Source organism: Trachemys scripta, chromosome 2 (genome assembly GCF_013100865.1).
Source record: "Trachemys scripta elegans isolate TJP31775 chromosome 2, CAS_Tse_1.0, whole genome shotgun sequence".
Taxonomy (NCBI): Eukaryota; Metazoa; Chordata; order Testudines; family Emydidae; genus Trachemys; species Trachemys scripta.
In genome coordinates this window covers 2,468,894-2,488,158 of record NC_048299.1, presented here as the reverse complement: position 1 = coordinate 2,488,158, position 19,265 = coordinate 2,468,894, and the positions used below count along the sequence as shown (strand labels likewise).

General features: G+C 55.9%; 1 protein-coding gene across 1 annotated transcript; it reads right to left on the bottom strand.

The window, feature by feature from the left end:
* Positions 1–8,283: 8,283 nt before the first annotated feature.
* LOC117871907 (cyclin-dependent kinase 5 activator 1-like) lies at positions 8,284–14,047 on the bottom strand. Its single transcript, XM_034759730.1, has one exon. It carries the CDS (start codon positions 13,615–13,617, stop codon positions 12,673–12,675), a length of 945 nt encoding a protein of 314 aa, XP_034615621.1. The 5' UTR covers positions 13,618–14,047; the 3' UTR covers positions 8,284–12,672.
* Between the last annotated feature and the right edge of the window lie 5,218 nt (positions 14,048–19,265).

Sequence of the window (19,265 nt, the reverse complement as noted above, 5' to 3'; positions counted from 1 at the left end):
TGTCCGTGTCACGGAACAGGCGTGACCTTGGTCTGTGTCACGGAACAGGCGTGCCCTGGCTCTGTGGCACTGCGCTTTGCTGTCTCCTGCCCAGATAGATGGCCCAGCAGCAGGTGGTGAGACTGACATGGAAATTGCACTTGGCCACTTTAACTCGAAGCTATTGGGCCCAAAATCGTGATTTTTTTTCTTCCTTAAAGAGAGGTGTTGGTTTCCTTACAAAGAGCTACAGATTTGTGAGTGTTATTGGCTGCGGGGAAGGCAGAAGGTTTAAACCCTGCCCTGTAGTGCAGGAGACCCAGGGGGGCTCGGCAGTGGGTCGACGCAGTGGGAGCTGGGGACACTGCAGCTGGGCCCGGGTGGGGGGCTCGGCGGTGGGTCGGCGCAGTGGGAGCCGGGGACACTGCAGCTGGGCCCGGGCGGGGGGCTCGGCGGTGGGTCGGCGCAGTGGGAGCCGGGGACACTGCAGCCGCCGCCCTCTGGTTCGCTCCCTCTTTCCTGTCTCTCCGTGTGGCTTCTGCGTTTCCTCCCTGCTGCAGCTCCCAACTCCCATCTTTGCGTGCTCTGTGCCCAGTCCCTCCTCTGAACTGATCAGCCACTGACCAGTTATCGTGGCCCCTGGATTGACCCTCCCGTGAGGTTACTGGGGTGCTGAGGAGCTCACATGTCCGAGGCCCTGTTCAGAGCTGGCTGCAGATTCAGGCACATCACCGCCTCCGGTTCCCCTGACCCCTGGGTTACTTCACAGCCAGAAGCTGGAAACGTCCCTTTTTTCCAATGAAAGCTTAGCCCTTGGGCAAGCTGGATGCACCTCTCAGGTCACATTAAGATAGTAAATGAGTCAGCTCTGCCTGTGGGCCCCCTGTTTGAAACCCCTCAGCTAGGGCACAAGCCAACCGCACACTCATGGCAGATAGGAAGGAAATTTCCCCTATGGGCAGGTTGTTCCCTCACTGGCCATAGCAGAGCTCCTTGCATCTTCTTCTGGACTAGATGGATGGCTGGTCTGATCTGGTGTGGCAACCATAAGAACATAAGAACGGCCACACTGGGTCAGACCAAGGGTCCATCTAGCCCAGTCTCCTGTCTGCGGACAGTGGCCAATGCCAGGTGCCCCAGAGGGAATGAACAGAACAGGGAATCATCAAGTGATCCATCCCCTGTCGCCCATTACCAGCTTCTGGCAAACAGAGGCTAAGGACACCATCCCTGCCCATCCTGGCTAATAACCATTAATGGACCTATCCTCCATGAACGTATCTAGTACTTTTTTGAACCCTGTTATGGTCTTGGCCTTCACAACATCCTCTGGCAAGGAGTTCCACAGGTTGACTCTGCGCTGTGTGAAGAAATACTTCCTTTTGTTTTAAACCAGACAATGAAACTCACCAGAAACTGAAATTGACCAACTTTGATTCACTAAGCTAAAGCGCCACAAGAGAACAAATGCCTTAAATGGTTAAATGTTCTAATGGATTTGATTTTAATTGCTGCCCTTTTAATAGCCCGGAGTGATGCTAGCAACATGCAGAAGGAGCTATTGGCAACGGTGTTTATCTTGACAATGCCCCAGTGATAAGAACAACCTTCCTCGGCTTATTCTTCCGAAGAACGAACCGGTGCGTGGCTGTGATGCTCGCTATTTTTACAGGGATGACTTCCTAGAATCCTCCCTTTAAAACCCGCGCAGTAGCGTCATTCAGCAGTGACAGGTGGCAGTGGGAGGCGAACCTGACAAACACGTCAACAGATGATGGGAAGACGAGCGGGATCAGTTAACAGCCCCGAGTCAAACGAGGACAGTCTCAGAGACAAGCTGCAGCAGGAGAGATGGGTTCAAACCTCGGAAAAGCTTCATAGGGTAAAATCTGCCTGGAGGCCAGGGAGGAAATCAGTGGAGTGACACCTACTAGCCTCAGGTCTACATGCTTTTTGGAAGGACTTGCAACGTGATTTAGTGGCTAAAGCAGCAGCCTGGCAGTCAGGAGTCCTGTGTTCTGCTCTTAACTCTGCCACCGACGTGCTGTGCGTCCTTGGGCTTGTCACTTCATTCTTCTGTGCCTTGGATTCCCTGTGTAGACAGCCAGCTCTCCAAGGCAGGGCCTGTCTCTTCCTTCCAGGTGTGGCCCCATTGGAGCTGGGAGCTCGAGGAGACAGACCTGTGTTAGCTCCAATCCATCTAGTGTGCTGAAAGTAGCCACGTCGCTGCAGCTGCAGGAGTGGGGAAGGGGCTGGGCACCCCAGGGACCTGCCTCGCATCCTCGGATGGGATTGTAGGTGGGGCAGCTAGCCCCTCCCCCAGCTGCAGCTATGCTGCTGTAGTTTGAACGCGAGCTTGGTCAGCGCTATCACGGGGATGTCTGCTCACGCTGGAAGTGGCACCTCTGCCCCGCGTGGAGACAGGCCCCAGGTGGATGGGCAGCACCTAGCGCAGTGGGGCCCTGCTCTCAGTTGGCGCCTGTAGGTGATCCCAGAGGGCCAGAGTTCAAGGCCAGAAGGGCTCAGCAGATCATCCAGTCTGCCCCCCTGTACATCACAGGCCACCAACACCCCCCAGCACCCCCACACTAAACCCGATAATCCTGGGGAGTGACCCGCACCCCATGCTGCAGAGGAAGGTGAACCCCCACCCCCAGGTCACTGCTAGACTGACCTAGGGTGAAATTCCTTCCCGACCCCCACATAGGGCGGTTGGTTTGACCCTGAGCGCATGTCAGAAGCTGGGAATGGGCAATGGGGGATGGATCACTTGGTGATTCCCTGTTGTGTTCATTCCCTCTGGGGCACCTGGCATTGGCCACTGTCGGCAGACAGGACACTCGGCTGGATGGACCTTTGGTCTGACCCAGTACGGCCATTCTTATGTCAGGAGTACAGCCCTGCAGCTGCACCTGCTCAGTCCGGCAGACGGCGTTATGAGGCTGCCTGAGCAGCTGAGGAAGCAGCGATCCCGTTCTTAAGCCCAGGAGCAGCTGTAGCTTGCTGGGGACCAGGTCATGAGGCCTAGTGATCAGAGTCAAGGGGCGAGACAGAGTCGGAGTCAGGGCAGGCAGGAACAGGGCTGGTTCTGAGTCAGGAGCAAGGCAGGGACAGGACTTGACCAAGGCTGGGGGCAGGGCAGGGGCTAGCCTGGAGCTGTGGAGGAGCAAAGCGGGAGCAGGGCTTGGAGAGAACTGAGCCCAGGGAAGCAGAGACTCGGCGGGTGTGTGCGTGGCGCAGCCAGCGAGCTGGCGCTCGGGCTGGGCATAAGAACTGCACCGCTGGCTTCCTCGGCAGGTCAGGCAGGGTGGGGCCGTCAGGCCACCTGGCTGGTTTGTTCACCTGTTGGGGGTCCTGAGCAGGTGCGGCTGCGGGACCTTCTTCCTGACAGCATGTGAGCAAGACCCAGCCAGCCGAGCCCTGAGCGAGCGGATGAGGGAGGAAAACCATCATGCAAATCATTAACTGTAATAAGCTACCCCTGGCACCACGGAGCTGCGTTTGCAGAAGAGGTTTAAGGCTTTGCCTAGATTCCCACTTGTCAGGATGGATCCGGGATAATAACATGGACTGTGCCTCATGGGGAAGGATCAGATCCCAGCTGGACTAGAGTGTCCCTTCATCCCAAAGGATCTGGCCCTCTGCGCGCTTCCGTCCGTCCCATGGGAGGATGCCGAGGTCACGGCCTGGGCAGTGTTTAGACACTCAGATCTCCTGCGCTCTCGCTGGACGCCATGACCTGATTGCTGTGCAACCCCCAAAGGGATCCCAGCACTCAGGGGCAAGCAGCAGTAAACGAATCCCAGTCCATCCAGGGAGGCTGCTTTGTTCCAGCCCCCCCACATCCCTCACCCCCCCCCACACACACACACACATTCCCGGCGGTGGGAGGGTGGTGCTCGAAAGAGGAAGAAGAGATTCAGAAAAGCAAGGTGAGCTGGGAACGCGTTTGGAATGTCTTGGGATCACTGGGCTCTAATCATCAAGCCAGCAGGAACCCCAGGCTGGCGGCGTCTGCTCCGGAGAAGGGGCAGGCAGGGCGCCCTTGTGCCTAAGGCACATGGGTAGGAGGCTGAAGAGCCGGGCGCTCATCCTGGCCATGCCAGGGGCAAAACACTTAGGCCAAGAGTTTCTGGCTTTAGGGTCCATGCTTAGGCACCTAAAGGAGTGGCCTGATTTCAGAAATGCTGCCCCCCCGCCTCCCATTCACATTGACTCCACTGTCGTAGCCCTGGCTTGAGCCACCAGAAATCTGCCATTTCCTAACCTTAGCGCCCCGCGAAACATTCGAACGCTTTGCTCTGATCGCTCGCTGGCTCCGTTTCCCCGTGGGTGGGATTCTTCACAGCACATAATGGCTTCTGGGCATAGCAGTGTGTGTGACGAACAGTTTCACCCTCAGGCAGCTGTGCCCCCAAACCCTCGTGAGCTGACCCGGGCCGTGGTTTTGCCTCCTTCTAGAGGCGGCACAGCCTTCCCCTCCTCCAACGGGACGCGAGCAGTCTGGGGTCCAGGCTTTTTCCCAGCTGCTGTAGCCTATAGGGTGTTTGGCCCATGCGCTGGATGAGATCCGCTGACCCTCTAAGTGCCTCTGAAGATCGGAAGCAACGCAGGGCCTGGGTGTGCTGGGAGGGGCCGGGAGCTGGAGCTTTGGGTTTGGGGCTGGAGGAGAAAAAGGAATGATGGAGGCAATCATTCTGTGCCTATCTGATGTGAGGATGACGTCCCTTGCTCCCCGGGGTTTTCCCAGCTCAAATGGGATCACACCAAATGTCGTCTGTCCTCTGGCAGTACTACCCAGCGGCCTGTGCCTTCCGCAGCCTGCTTCAGGGACCCAGTGTCACAGCGCTATTCCTGGCCTTGAAAACCGCCCGTTGCATGAGTCAGGGTTTAAAATCTACTTTGCTTTTGAGTCGGGGGAGGAATGCTGCAGGGGCGAGGAGGACATGGCACCAAAGTTTCAAGAAGGATGCATTTTCAGTCTCAAAGCTCAACGCACGTTTATTCAAAGTTTTCTGAACAAATTCCCACCAAGACTTCTATCTGCAGTACTTATGTGGTCCCCATTACCATGGGATCTGAGCCTCACACCACTCCGGGGAGGCAGGGCAGTGCTGTTATCCCATTGTACAGATGGGCAACTGAGAGTCTAAGGGACTTGCCCAAGGTCACACAAGAAGTCTGTGGCAGAGCAGAGACTCAAACCCAGGCCTTCCATGTTCTAGGCTAGTGTCCTAACCACAGGATCACCCTTCCTCTTTCTAGGACATCACTTGACTCTAAACATGTAAAAGGCAGATGAGATTTTTTTTAAATATATTTTCAAGGGGAAGATGCTGCAGAAATCAGCCTTCAAACGGGGTCCTGTTTGTAACCTTAAATACGGAGGGGCTTCTCTGTCCTGCTTACACCGCGCTTGGGAAAACAAGCACGTTTTTGTCCCTTTTGCAGGAAGAGCAAAAAGACACAGGCAAGACGGAATCGAATGGAAAACCGCTCGGTGTGTTCCTGTGTGGAATCCTTACTGGGCGGGATTTTCAAAGGCCAATGCTGAGTGCTTTGGAAAATGCCACCTCTAAGGGGCATGTCCCTACGGCGGATGTTCATGGTTTTGCATTGCACTGCACCAGGGCAGCAAAGCTGGGCTAGTTAGTTTCCTGTTGTGTTTCTAGTTAGTTTCACTGTCCACATTAGCCCAGAATTGCTGTGTTTGGATTTGCAACCAGGCTGGGGAATGGCTACATATTGGCCACCTCCACCCCCACTTCATTTTTTTTGCAGTGATATTTAGTTTCTAAATTTCATTAAAAAAACTCTTTCCCTATTAAGTCAACCCGTCCCCCTTTTAGGCAAATCAGCATTATGGCCTCAACTAGTGGACAATTTCTCTTTCATAGAAATTACTCAGCAATGGGAAACAGACATTCATAGAATCCTAGAAGATTAGGGTTGGAAGAGGCCTCAGGAGGTCATCTAGTCCAACCCCCTGCTCAAAGCAGGACCAACACCAACTAAAAATCATCCCAGCCAGGGCTTTGTCAAGCTGGGCCTTAAAAACCTCTAAGGAGCCCCAGTGCCCACCTACCTCCAATCATCTCACTGCTCCCTTTGACTTCAAGGTAGACCCGTACGTAAGATTCAGAGTCCGAGGCCAGCAGGGACCACTGTGATCAGCTAGTCTGCTCTCCTGCATAGCCCAAGCCATAGACCTCCCCTGAAATAATTCCTGTTTGAACCAGAGCAGAGCTCCTACAAAAACATCCAGGCTTGATTTTAAAATTGCCAGTGATGAGACTCCACCGCCCGCCCCTTGGTAAGTGGGTCATTCCCCTCACGGTTAAAAATTCACACCTTGTTTCCAGTCTGAATTGGCCTAGCTCCAACGTCCGGCTATTAGAGCTCGTTAGACATTTGTCTGCTAGACTGAAGAGCCCATTAGCAAATATTAGTTCCCCATGAAGGTACTTATAGACTGAAATCAAGTCACCCCTTAATCGTCTCTTTGTTAAGCTAAATGGATTAAGCACCTATAATTTGGCCTGTGATGGGATGTTAGCTGGGGAGGGATCTGAGTTACTACAGAGAATTCTTTCCTGGGTGCTGGCTGGTGAGTCTTGCCCACATGCTCAGGGTTTAGCTGATCGCCATAGTTGGGGTCGGGAAGGAATTTTCCCCCGGGCAGATTGGCAGAGGCTCTGGGCTTGTTGGTTTTTTTTTTGCCTTCCTCTGTAGCATGGGGCACGGGCCACTTGCTGGAGGATTCTCTGCACTCTGCAGTCTTTAAACCACGATTTGAGGACTTCAATGGCTCAGATATAGGTTAGGGGGTTACAGGAGTGGGTGGGTGAGATTCCGTGGCCTGCGTTGTGCAGGAGGTCAGACTAGATGATCATAATGGTCCCTTCTGACCTTAAAGTCTAAGTCTATTACGAGGCATGATCTACAAAGCATTAATCACTCTTGGAGCTCTTCCCTGAACCCCCGCCAATTTATCAGCATCCTTCTTGAACTGTGGGCACCAGAACTGGACACCGTATTCCAGCAGCTGAATCAGTGTGTAGAGCAGGTCGCATAGTCTATCCCAGTGGTTTTCAACCAGTGGTCCGTGGACTATATCTAAGACTTCCAAAGGGGCCTTCACCACCATTCAACATTTTGTAGGGGCCTGCCAATGAAGAAAGGTTAAAACCGCGGGTCTATCCCATTGGATGGATTTTGGTCACAGAGACCATATTTACTTCTATAGATGTGAGTGTACAGGGAGAGATTTACCCACCTCGAACTCCCCACCACTGTATGCGGGTAAATCCCACCTTTCTCATTCCAATACATGGCATGAGTGCATCCTGAGCCCTGCACTCCACTGGCAGGCCGGGGGGGTGGGGGGGGCAGGTATAAAGCGGCCTGTGGGGCAGGGAGAGGAAGTTGGTCCATACACTGAATGTGAGATGCTATGGCAGAAATGCAATACCCTCGGCAGAATGGAGTAGCCAGGCCTACATTGCTATAGGTGCATTTTTATAGTGCCCGTCCCTGTCGATCCCAAGGCCAGAAGGGACCATTGTGATCATCTGGTCTGACCTCCCAGCTAGCCCAGGCCAGAGACTGCCCCACAATCATTCCTAGAGCAGAGCGTTTGGAAAACATCCCGTCTTGATTTTAAAATGGGCAGGGATGCAGAATCCACCCCGCCCCTTGGTAAATTGCTCCAATGATTCATTACTCTGTTAAAAATGTACATTTGTCTAGCTTCAACTTCTAGCCATTGGATTGGGATAGACCTTTCTCTGCTAGATTGAAGAGCCCATTATTAAATGTTTGTTCCCCATGTAGATACTTATAGACTGTGATCAAGTCACCCCTTAACCCTCTCTGTTAAACTAAATAGATTGAGCTCCTTGGGTCTCTCTCTCTCGAAGAGAGGTTTTCTAATCCTTTAGTCATTCTCATGGCTCTTCTCTGCCCCCTTTCCCGTTTCTCAGCACCCTTCTGGAGTTGTGGGCACCAGAACTGTATTCCAGCAGCGGTCACACCTGTGCCAAATACGTCCGTGCAATAACCTCTCTGCTTCTACTCGAGATTCCCCTGGTTAGGCATCTCAGGATCACATTAGCTGTTTTGGCCACAGCATCACATGGGGAGCTCGTGTTCAGCTCATTATCCACGCCCACCCCAAATCTTTTTCAGAGTCGTTGCTTCCCAGGATGGCGTTCCTGATTGTGAAAGTCCGGCCTGCGTGCGTCGTCCCCAGCTAGCCCAGGCCCTCACTCTGGTTTCATTAAGCAGAAGACTTTGCGTTTCGGATTGTTTTACCCCCATTTTATTTTGCATAAAGTGCCACGGTCATCAGCAGAAAATACTTGAGCCCACTGCTCCCGGCACCCTGTGACAAGGCTCCGTCCCTGGAGCACCTGGGAGGCGGCTCGCTCCCAGCAATGACACATTTAGAAATCGGACATGTAGGCAAGTCTGAGATAGTAAATATTACAAACAGATTTCAAACACCTCCAGGGGGTGAGGGGAAGGGAAGAGTTTTTGCTTTAAATATCGACTGTCATCTTCATTCCGCACTGGGAGGGGCGTGCAAGCGAAGACCCCTCCGTCTGTTGGGAGAATCGCCACATTGCCAGGTGGAACCTCCCACTGCAGTCTCATGGTTCTTTGGCCTTTGTAGCAACACTGGCCACGCCCTGGTACCGGGACCAAGGGACAAGTCTGTGTCCGGAATCACCCCCCAAAGCCCCTCAGCTCATGGGTGTCTTTGGGGGTGGGGGAGGGAAGGAGGAGGCTGGACAGCTCCACCCAAATAAATAGTGGTTCCAAAGAAGAAATGCAACAAATATTAAAAATAAGCAGAGTCCAGTTCCAGTGAAAATGCATCAATCCTGATCTGAGGAATGCGCTTTAATGTCCTCCCCTTCTGGAAGAAAATCCAGAGCGGCGTGTTTGGCTGGGGGGGATCCCCCCACTCCCAGTTTTAAATAAGAAACTCACTGCTGAAAAACAGCTCCACAAATGGAAAGAGAAAGATAGCGACAAATTAAATAAATCATCTTTACATGCACAATCGTCACGTACCCGCTCGCGACGCTTCACACAAGGCTATTCACACAACAACATATCCACCGGGGGCCAGGGGACGTCAGGGAGGGAGGGAAGGATGGCGGTGGATGTTGGTTTAGCAGCAACCGGCGTGGATTTCGCCGACGATCCCGATTTTAGGGTCACTTGGGGCGGGGCTGGGTGACACGACTTAAGCTTCTGGAGTCGTGGAGTTGATCTTTTAATTAGAAAAAGCAACAAGGCATTTGGGCCCATCCCCATGTTAATTACTGATACTCTCTCATAGAAAAATATACATATAGCTATGATACAGTAGGGCTGGGTGTGTATATAAAGTGACTTTATATACCCGGCCTATAAATAATGTATCTATGCACACAGGCAAAGCCGCCAAGCGCCCCGGAGAGGTGCAGGGCCCGGGAATGCCGTCTGGGCGCTCGGGAACCTCCTCATTGCTGTGAAGGGGGTCTTTGACCTGACCGTGACTTGTCTGGGATTGTGCCCTTGCTCGGCTGCGTTGATGCACAAAGAGAAGCCTGAGCTTGGGGGATATTTTGAATCTGATTTTTGTCCCAGTACAAATTGCTGGGAGTCAGGTCTGGAGCCCCCTGGGGTTTGCCGGAGGAGTCCCTGGCTGCCACCTTGACCAGGTGACTCTTTAACAAAGATGGCCTTTCTCCCAGGGGTTCATTGGGCATTGGCGTTAACAGCTGTCAACACAACCAGCAGCATTGAAAACAGGCCCTTCCCCACACGGCTGGAGCTCGTTTTGTTAGGGCTGAAGCTGCCATAGAGACACGTCCTGACTCGCTCAGGTCAAAACCAACCCCTTTTTATGGGTCCAAGGTCTCAGCCCTCATTTATCCATCATAAAGGGAACAGCAAAAGGCACAAGTCCCAGTTCTTTGCAGGGCCCCTTTAAGGGGGAGCGAGAAAGCGTCCACGACTGGCTTCCTGTCTCCTGTAAGGGCCAGATCCTGGGAGCAGACCTCCCGGAGTCGGGGCTTTTAGGAACTCTGCCTTGGGGACGTTGTTAAGGGCCTCAGAGCTAACCTGGCTGTGAGCAGCTGAGCCCTGGTCGGGCCTAGCGCAGGGCACCCAGGAAACGTTTTTGATGAGCCATAGTAGAACTAGGTGCAGTCTACCCACCAGCTTATCGCTACGGCCAAGAACTCCCCAGGCAGGCTGGTTATAAAACCTGACTGCGGCTGTATCTACCGTGGTGCAGAGCGTCAATTAACCAATCGGCACCGCACCGGGCACTGATACACCATGGCAAAGGCCACCGGTGCACCCCTGCAGCACCCCGAGCTCCCGCGAGAGGGCAGCACGGCCTCCCCGCCCAACGCAAGGCTGAGTGGGATGAGTCACCGCACCTCTGGAGGCGCCTGACAATTTTCACCAGCAGGGCGGCGCCGCCACAGGAAATCCTGATGCACGGGGTCTGGTAGCCTCCCCGGGGTTTCCCTGCCCATCGCTCTGCGTGCGTTTGTCAGCTATCTTGTTCTGTGACCTGGGCACGGCCTCCAGCCTGGCACCAGCTCCGCGCCCTCCCAACCACCCGCTCGTGGAGGAGAGGTGCGAAGGCTTGTCCCTTGGGAAGATCTCTCTTGGCTTCAGGCGCCAATAGGAGCCAAGCCGAGGGCAGGTGAAGCTGCAAGCCCAGGTGCTGGAGATGGAGGAGACCTCTCAGACCTCCCAGCCTGCACCCTGCCATGCAGGATTCCAGTCCAGCTCCAAGTGACCCAGGCCTCCAACCTAGATACGTATGCGGCTGCCCGGTCGCTGCAGTATCCGAGCGCCTAGCCTCAGGTTTCCCTGCAGCCAGGGCTGTAGGTCAGTGCTCTGCCTGCAGGATGAAAAGCCTCCCAGTTCTGACAGTAATTCCCTCTGTGGCCTCAGGCAAGCGACTTGCTGGCTCTGTGCCTCAGTTTCCCAATCTATAAAGTGGGGTGGTAATACTGCCCTACCTCCCCGGGGGCGGGGGGGGGGCTGGGAAGAGTCTGCGAAGTGTGAATTTGTAATGGTGACCCACAATCCACCGTGCCTTGCAGGAAGAGTGTTCCCAATATCCACACACCCCATCCCCCGCAGTCCATTTCAGTTACACCCCCCTGATTATGGGGACACACTCCTCTGGAACGGCCTGGAGCCCTCACTCCTCCAGCCATTCTACCCCCCAGCACCATCCCTGCGGCAGATCCTGCGCACCCCCTCCCTAGATCCTATCTGCAAACCCTCTTCAGAGTGGGCACGCTGCAGGGGCCCTGCCAGGTAGGGATGAATTAGCCAGGCTGGGGACAAAGGAGCGGGGCTGGGCCCAAGGCTGGAGCAGCCCCAGACAGCAAGGGGGGATTAGCACATCCCCCAATCCTGCAGCCAGATTAGCAATGGGACAGGCAAGCAGAGAGAGACACCAGGTGCCGAACCCACCCCACATGCTTGGTGGGGTACAGGAGACTTTTCAAATGAGATTTAGTCAATGTAACACCGGGGGAGCAAGATTCACGGGGACCCAGGTGGGGATCAGGGAGTAAAGGGATCATGGGGTCACTCGCACCCTGAGGGGACCTGCCAGGGGACGGGGGCAGGAAACTCACAAACGAAACCAGTAGTGCGCAGGCTTGCAGCACCTCTGCTGGTCAGCCCTGCCCCTGTCCCCCCAGCCAGCCAGCCCTGCCCCTCACTCCCCAGCCCCAGCCAGCCATCTCTCAGCTCCTCCATCACCTGCTTCCACCACACAACACCTCGGGGACCTGCTTCAAAAGACGGGGCCGCCACTGCCTGTTCAAATGCTTCTAGCCCTGGCTCATCAGTTGCCAAGGCCACGCCCAGGACAATCAAAGCATGCAGAGGCCAATCATGATACCAGTACCCTCCATCTACAGCCTGGGCCCACTTCCCCCACACCCCCACGCACCTGGAGATTCCTTAGGAGGGGACCTCAGCTACTTGTCCCAGTCATCGGCCAGCGCCGATTCCCGGCTGCAGAGCTGACAGGTACCCAAAGGAAGGCTCTGGCGTGACTGTACAACGCACCAGCTGGCCCAGTTTCTGGCAAGGAGCAGGCGGGAGGTTTTCTAAGCAAGGCAGGGCTAGTTCGAAAGGCCGAATTCACCTGTACAAATACATCACCGACCGAAGCTAAAGCGCGCGTCACGTGTATATTTTAGATCCTCCCTGGGATTTTTCCCGTCGCTTTGGAATGCATTTCAAGCAGACCCAAAAGAAGAAATGAACAAGCCACGAACATGGCACTGGGGGGTGGGGAGGGGAGGAGGGAACCTACAGGCACTTATGGGCCTATTCAAAGGGAATCACACTATTGGCCTTTGGCTGCTCCTCTTCTGTCTCTGACACAGACACCGGAGCTGAAGGCTGCCTCCCCCACGCTGCACACAGACACCCCCTGTTGTTGGCTCATGGGGCGGGAGAGGGGCAGCCAAGCCAGATTTCTTGTAAGTGTTTGGATGAGTCTGGCCTGGCTCCGGGGAGATCTGGCCCAGGCGAGCCAGAGGAAAATCCCTGGCTCACCGCAAGCTGGTCTTTAAGGTCACAGCAAGGCGAGGGCTGCGCTGCACATGAGGTTGGCGGGGAGGGGGGCAGTTGGTCCTTTGTGCACTGAGCCAGTCACCGGTCCAGGACGCGAGCAAAGTCCTCGCGGGTGCTGCCTTCGTTTTTGAGGTCGGCGAAGACCTGGGTGAAGTAGTGGGGGTCGGCGTTGATCCGGAGCATCTTGCCACTCATGGCGTTGATGATGCGAAGGCACCGGTCCCAGAAGGCGTCCTTCGCCGTCTCCACCAGGAAGGGCTTGAGCGGGTAAGAGATCTCGTTGCCCATGTAGGAGTAGGACAGATAGAGGCAGGTGAGCAACGCCGCCTGCAGGTTGTGCTCGCTGGAGACCGAATCCCCGTCGATCACCTCCCGGCACAGCAGGTAGACGAAGACCACGTTGACCGGGGTGATGAAGGCCTGGTCCTGCCAGCCCTGCAGCAGCAGCGAGCGGTCCACGCTGCGCAACCACAGGATGGGCTCCGTGGGCGACAGGTGCTTGAGGCGGTAACACCGGCGGCAGAGGAATTCGCCCAGGCACTTGAGCAGCTCGCTGGTGGAGGCCTGGACGACCACGCGCCGCGGGGAGGCCGAGCTGCCCCCGCCCAGGAAGGCGCCCGGCTTGAGGGAGGAGACGGAGGTGGTGGAGATGCGCTTGGCGCTGAGCGGCGCCAGGGGTGGCCCGCCCCCATCGTAGCTGGCGAGGTTGGCGCAAGACAGCGACTTCTTGACGTTCTCGTGGTTGAGGAGGGCCACGTCCTTGGCGTGGGGGTGGTTGTTGTTGTTATTGTGGGCAGGCCCCTTCCCCCCGCCCCGGGAGCCTTTCTTCTTGGTGGAGGCCACCAGCCGCTTCCAGGTCAAGGCCGGGATGAACATGGAGTGGCGCTTGAGGTTCTTGTCCGCCTTCTGCCCGCTGCCCTTGGCGCTCGGCACGCCCGGGTAGTGCGCCAGCGAGCCGGAGGAGCCCTCCTCGTACAGGCTGGCCTTCCGGGAGCCCGGGGAGAGGGACAGCACGGTGCCCATGCTGAGGGAGGCAGGGAGAGGGATGAGCCAACCGGGGGGCTAGGACGCAGCCAGGCAGTTAAAGCAACGGGGCTGCAAGTGCAGCTGATTAGCAACCCTGCATGTCTGCAACGAATGCGCCGTCTGGCAGGGAGGCCATTCCCCAGCAGCCTGGCAGGGCAGCGGGCTGCCAGCAATGTGGCAGTCGTGGACGCACCGTTAATTAGCAGCGTTGCATGGCGGTCCTGTGCCTGCAATTAGCAGCCTGGCACGCGCGTGTACTTAATTAGCAGGCTCGCGGAGCGCTCCCGTGCAGGCGATTCACGCTCAGTCTTGCGTGGCCAGCCCGGGCAGGCTCGAACCCGGCCCCCAGGAGGATGCTGCCGCCAGCCGCGCCGAGCTCCATCTAATCCAGTCGCCGGCCAGGCCCGCTGGCGGGGGGCGGGCTCGGGCACAGGTTCGCGTCCCGCCGCCGGGACCAAGGCAGGGAGCCGGGCGAGCCCCTGGGCCGGAGGGCTCAGGGCTGCAGCCCCCGGGCCATGGGCTGGGACGAGCCGCCGTGCGGCGCTGCGAGGACGGGTCCGGGCTCCGCTCCGGGCTGGAGGCGGCGGCGGCGGCTGGCGATGGCGCTACCTGGGCGGCAGCCGCGCCCCGCACCCCGGTCTAGCGGCTGCGGGCGGGGCCCCGCACTCAGAGCCCCCCGCTGCGGAGGTGGCTGGCTGGGGGGCGGGCGGCCACCCGCTCCCCCTGCGGGGAGATGCTCGGGAGCCGGCCAAGGGAAGATGCGCCAGCGGGGGTCACTGGGCCGCCCGGAGCCTCAGCCCCCGTCCCGGCGCTGCAGCAAAGCCCGATCCCAGGGCGGGGTGAATCTAGCCCGCTCTGCGCTCCCGGGGGTCCGGCCACAAACCTCGTCCTGCCCCCCCGTGCCCAGCCGCGGCTCTCTGCGGGGCCCGGCGCGGCGCTGCCTGGGGAGACCTGCAGCATCTGAAGCCGCCGGAGCGCTGAATCGCAGGAGGAGGGACAGAGGGATGGTCCTTACCAGCCACGTCCCCCCGCTGGCATCCTAGCGCAGTGGGGCAGGCGGGGAGCCGGGCTGTGTGGGGCTCTTGCTCCCCCTATGGCTGGGCCGCTGGAATAGACTTTACCGGGCAGACAGACAGGGGCCTGCTCCCCCTGGACACGCCAAAGCCAGGAGATGGGCATGGGGGGGACGGGTCTGAATCCAGGCTGGGGAGAACGGTTTCCAGCAGGGGCAATTGGGGTACCCGCCAATAGGGCCCCCCCCCTTGGCCAGCAGCCCTGGACAATCTCCCCCTTTCCCAGGCTGCACCCCCAAGCGCTAGTAGGATCAGGGCTCTGCGAGGCTGGGGGGAGGGTGCAAACACCTGCAGCCTGGGGTGGGGGCAAGTGGTAATGGAGTGGGGGGGTCATGGGGGAGGTGTTCGCCACAGGGTTTGACACACTGCCAGATCTGTGGGCACCTGCTTGATGCGGGCACCTGCTCAATGGGGGATCCTGCAGGCTGCAATAGGATACCAGGTCTGCAGGGCCTCCAGGGGCATGAGGGGGTGAGGCCGGGAACGGGCCAGGAGTGAGGGGTGCAAATGAGCAGGCAGGGCCCAGGGTGGAGCCACTGCCCCTTCTGTGTCCTCTCAGCCCTCCCCTTTCTGGGGCTGGAGGGGACCAGCACTGCCAGCGTCCCAGGAGAGGTGGCTGTTTTGCCTTCCCTGTTTGACTGGATTTCCCCCCCCCCACCAGGTTTTGCAGGAATGCAGCTTTCCCTGGGCTGGGCTAATCCAGCCCCCTGGGAAGTGGTTGGGGTGGGGAAGGGGGTTAAAGGCCAGAGGATTTGCCATCGCAGATTGGGCAAGCTAGGCCTGTGATCAGGCCTGTGCCCAAGGTGCGGCGGATCGGCCGCCTCGTGTGCATCGTGGGACGCCCCCCTGCAGTGAACTGACACCCTGAGCCATGAGCGCCAGTTGCTGCTTCCTTAGCACCTGTCACTCCTACTGCCGTTGTGGGCCAGGGCGAGAGCCAGGCTGGTCTCAAACCCCAGCTGCAGCGGGAGGCAACTGGGCTCCCCACGGGTCTGGATGTGGCTGCTGGGCCACGCCTGCCTCGTCAGGGCAGAAGGGTTCCTGTGTTGCCCCCTCATTTGCACGCGTACCAACTCTCAGGATTTCATCGTTCACCGCCGCGTGAGCTCTCGCAGCTATTTCAGCCCAGCCTGGTGGGAACCATTGCCCCTCCGATTGGCTGCCTTCTCTAATGCCCCACCTCCAGGGGAAGAGCAACCAATCAGGGCTGCTGCAGGAGGCAAGCAGAGCTCTTTCCCCTCCCCTCAGGAGCCAAAAGGAGTTTTGGGGGCGGGGAGGAGGAAGCAGAAAGAGCCCAGAAGCTCACGGCAACTCTGCTCCCTCCGCCCATCCTGTGAGAGATGGTCTGTCTGCTCCTCCCCCTCCCACTCCCCCTCCATCCCTGCAAGGCCAGGCCTGGGAAGGGAGAGGGGAATGAAGAACCCCGAGAGATGCTGGAGGAGCAGGAGCACACAGGGGGGCAGAGGGCAAATGTGGGAGGGCAGAATTGATGTGGGGGCTGGGAATGCATAATTAGTTGCAGGACTCTGGGGGACACAGATGTGGGGTAGAACTGGTCCAGGGCTTGGGGGTTGGGGCGAAGTGGGAATGTTCTTAATGTTTTCTCTGAACACTGTGCGTGCCTCAGTTTCCCTTACGTATTACTCAAGTATCTAGGTGGTGGAATAAGCGTGGCTGATTCTTGCAGAGAAGGGGGCCTGGCCATCAGGTGCCGGGCTACAGAGTGTTGGCAGTTCTCTGCAGCCTCCTCTAGGGGTCACTGCAACAATCACACACCCTTATCCCACCATCTAGATACTTGAGTACCACACAGGGGAAACTGAGGCACACACACTATTCAGAGAAAACATTAAGAACATTCCCACGTTGTCACAGGGGTGCATAATGAATTGATCGGCTGTGGGGTAGGCAGATGGGGCACAAATAAATTAATTAGAAGGTGGGGGGACTCTGCAACATCAGGCATTCCCTGAGAGAGAGAACGCTGAGTGGGGCCAGAACCACCCTGCTCTGTACGTGTGGGAGTGTTGGCAGCCCTGTGGCTGCCCCCCCGCAACGCACATGGCGTTTGGGTAATTCCAAAATCAAGAGATCAAAAAACAGCACCGTGATCTTTAAACAGCTCTCCTCCTCTGGGGGCCAGGCTCCTGAGTTCTGGGTCTGACTCCTGATATTTGAAATGTGAAGTGGGCCATACTGCACTCCATGGTTAATAGCATCAAAGGGAAGTTCGGTCTCTCCCCCACAAGCACTGAGCAGTGTGTGAGATCCCTTCTCAATCAGGCAGGAGGGCTTTGCATCTGTCTTCACGGCAGAGGATGCGAGGGAGATTCCCACACCTGAGCCATTCTATTTAGGTGACAAATCTGATTGTTGTCCCAGACTGAGGTGTCAACAGAGGAGGTTTTGGAACAAATTGAGAAATTAAACAGGAATAAGTCCCCAGGACCAGTCGGTATCACCCAAGAGTTCTGAAGGAATTCAAATGTGAAATTGCCAAACTACTAACTCTGTACCAGATGACTGGAGGGTAGCTAATGTGATGCCGCTTTTTAAAAAAGGCTCTAGAGGCGATCCTGGCAATTACAGGCCAGTATGTCTAACTTCAGTACCAGGCAAACCGATTGAAACTATAGTAAAGAACAGAATTATCAGACACATAGATGAACACGATTTATTGGGAAAGAGTCAACACAGTTTTTGTAAAGGGAACTCATACCTCACAAATCTATTAGAATTGTTTTAGAGTGTCAACAAACATGTGGACAAGGGTGATCCAGATGATACAGTGTACTTGAACTTTCAGAAACCCTTTGGCAAGTCCCTCACCAAAGGCTCTTAATCAAAGTACGCAGTCATTGAATAAGAGGGAAGGTCCTCTCCTGGATCAGTAACTGGCTAAAAGTCAGGGAAGAAAGGGCAGGAATAAATGGTCAGTTTTCACAGTGGAGAGCGATAAATAACGGGGGCCACCCAGGGGTCTGTACTGGGACCAGTGCTGATCAACATATTCATAAATGATCTGGGAAAAGGTGTTAACAGTGAGGTGGCAAAGTTTGCAGATGACTTAAAATTATTCAAGATAGTTAAGTTCAAAGCAGGCTGCAGAGAGGCAGAAAAGGATCTCAAACGACTGGGTGACTAGGCAAGAAAATGGCAGATGAAAATCAAGGTTGATAAAGGCAAAGTAATGCACCCTGGAAAACATAATCCCAACTATACATATAAAACGATGGGGTCTAAATTAGCTGTTACCACTCGAGAGAGATCTTGGAGTCATTGTGGATAGTTCTCTGAAAACATCCACTCAACGTGCAGCGGCAGTCAAAACAGCGAACAGAATGTTAGGAACCATTAGGAAAGGGATAGATAATAAGACAGTAAATACCATAATGCCACTATATAAATCCATGGTACGCCCACATCTTGAATACAGCGTGCGGTTCTGGTCGCCCCATCTCAGAAATGATGTATTGGATTTGGAAAAGGTACAGAGAAGGGCAGCAAAAATGCTTAAAGGTATAGAACAGCTTCCATGTGAGGGAAGATTTATAAGACTGGGACTGTTCTGCTTAGAAAAGAGACGACTAAGGGGGATATGACAGAGGTCTATAAAATCAAGAATGATGTGGAGACAGTGAATACGGAAGTGTTATTTACCCCATCACATAACACAAGAACTAGGGGCCACCCAATGAAATGAATAGGCAGCAGGTTTAAAACAAACAAGAGGAAGTATTTCTTCCCACAACGCACAGTCAGCCTGTGGAACTCGTCGCCAGGGCATGTTGTGAAGGCCAAGACTACAACAGGGTTCAAAAAAGAATGAGAGAAGATCACAGAGGACAGGTCCATCAATGGCTATTAGCTGAGATGGTCACAGACACAACCCCATGCTCTGGTGTCCCTAAACCTCTGACTGCTAGAAGCTTGCACCAGGGCCGCCCAGAGGATTCAGGGGGCCTGGGACAAAGCGGGGGAGCTGTGGCGCTTGTACTCACCTGGCGGTGGTCCGGGTCTTCGGGGACATTTCGGCGGCGGGGGGCTCTTCAGTCGCTCCGCGTCTTTGGCAGCACTGAAGGGCCCCCCCCTGCCAAAATGCTGCCGAAGACCCGGAGCGACTGAAGGGCCCCCTGCCGCCGAAATGCCGCCGAAGACCCGGAGCACTGGGAAGGGGTTAAAGGGGGGGGGGGGGGGGCAGCTCGTGGGGAAAAAAACAAGCAATTAACATTTTTGTCTCAACCTCAGTAAAAATAGGCTCCTGCCTGCTGCTGGCTTTCTATTCTGGGGCAGCCTTTGTCTGTGGAAATGAAGGCGAGATGGGGACGCTGCCTGCACAAACACCAGAATAAACTTCAAAAATCGAGCCCCAAGCAAACAGGGGGGATGGACCCCGGGGGTAAGTGCTAGGGGTGAGCATTACCTGGTGTCTAGTGAGAGCCGTGCAAGGAGGAGAAGTGGAGGGGGCTAATTCTTCATTCTCTGACCCCAGGGTTGCCACTGGGACTCCCCTGAAGTCAACGGCGGGATGCGGATGTGTCAGAATGGAAAATCGAGCCCCTATGCAGCAAC

Excerpts from the sequence above, each read along its gene's own strand:
- LOC117871907 (XM_034759730.1), bottom strand. The coding sequence starts at position 13,617 with ATGGGCACCGTGCTGTCCCTCTCCCCGGGCTCCCGGAAGGCCAGCCTG.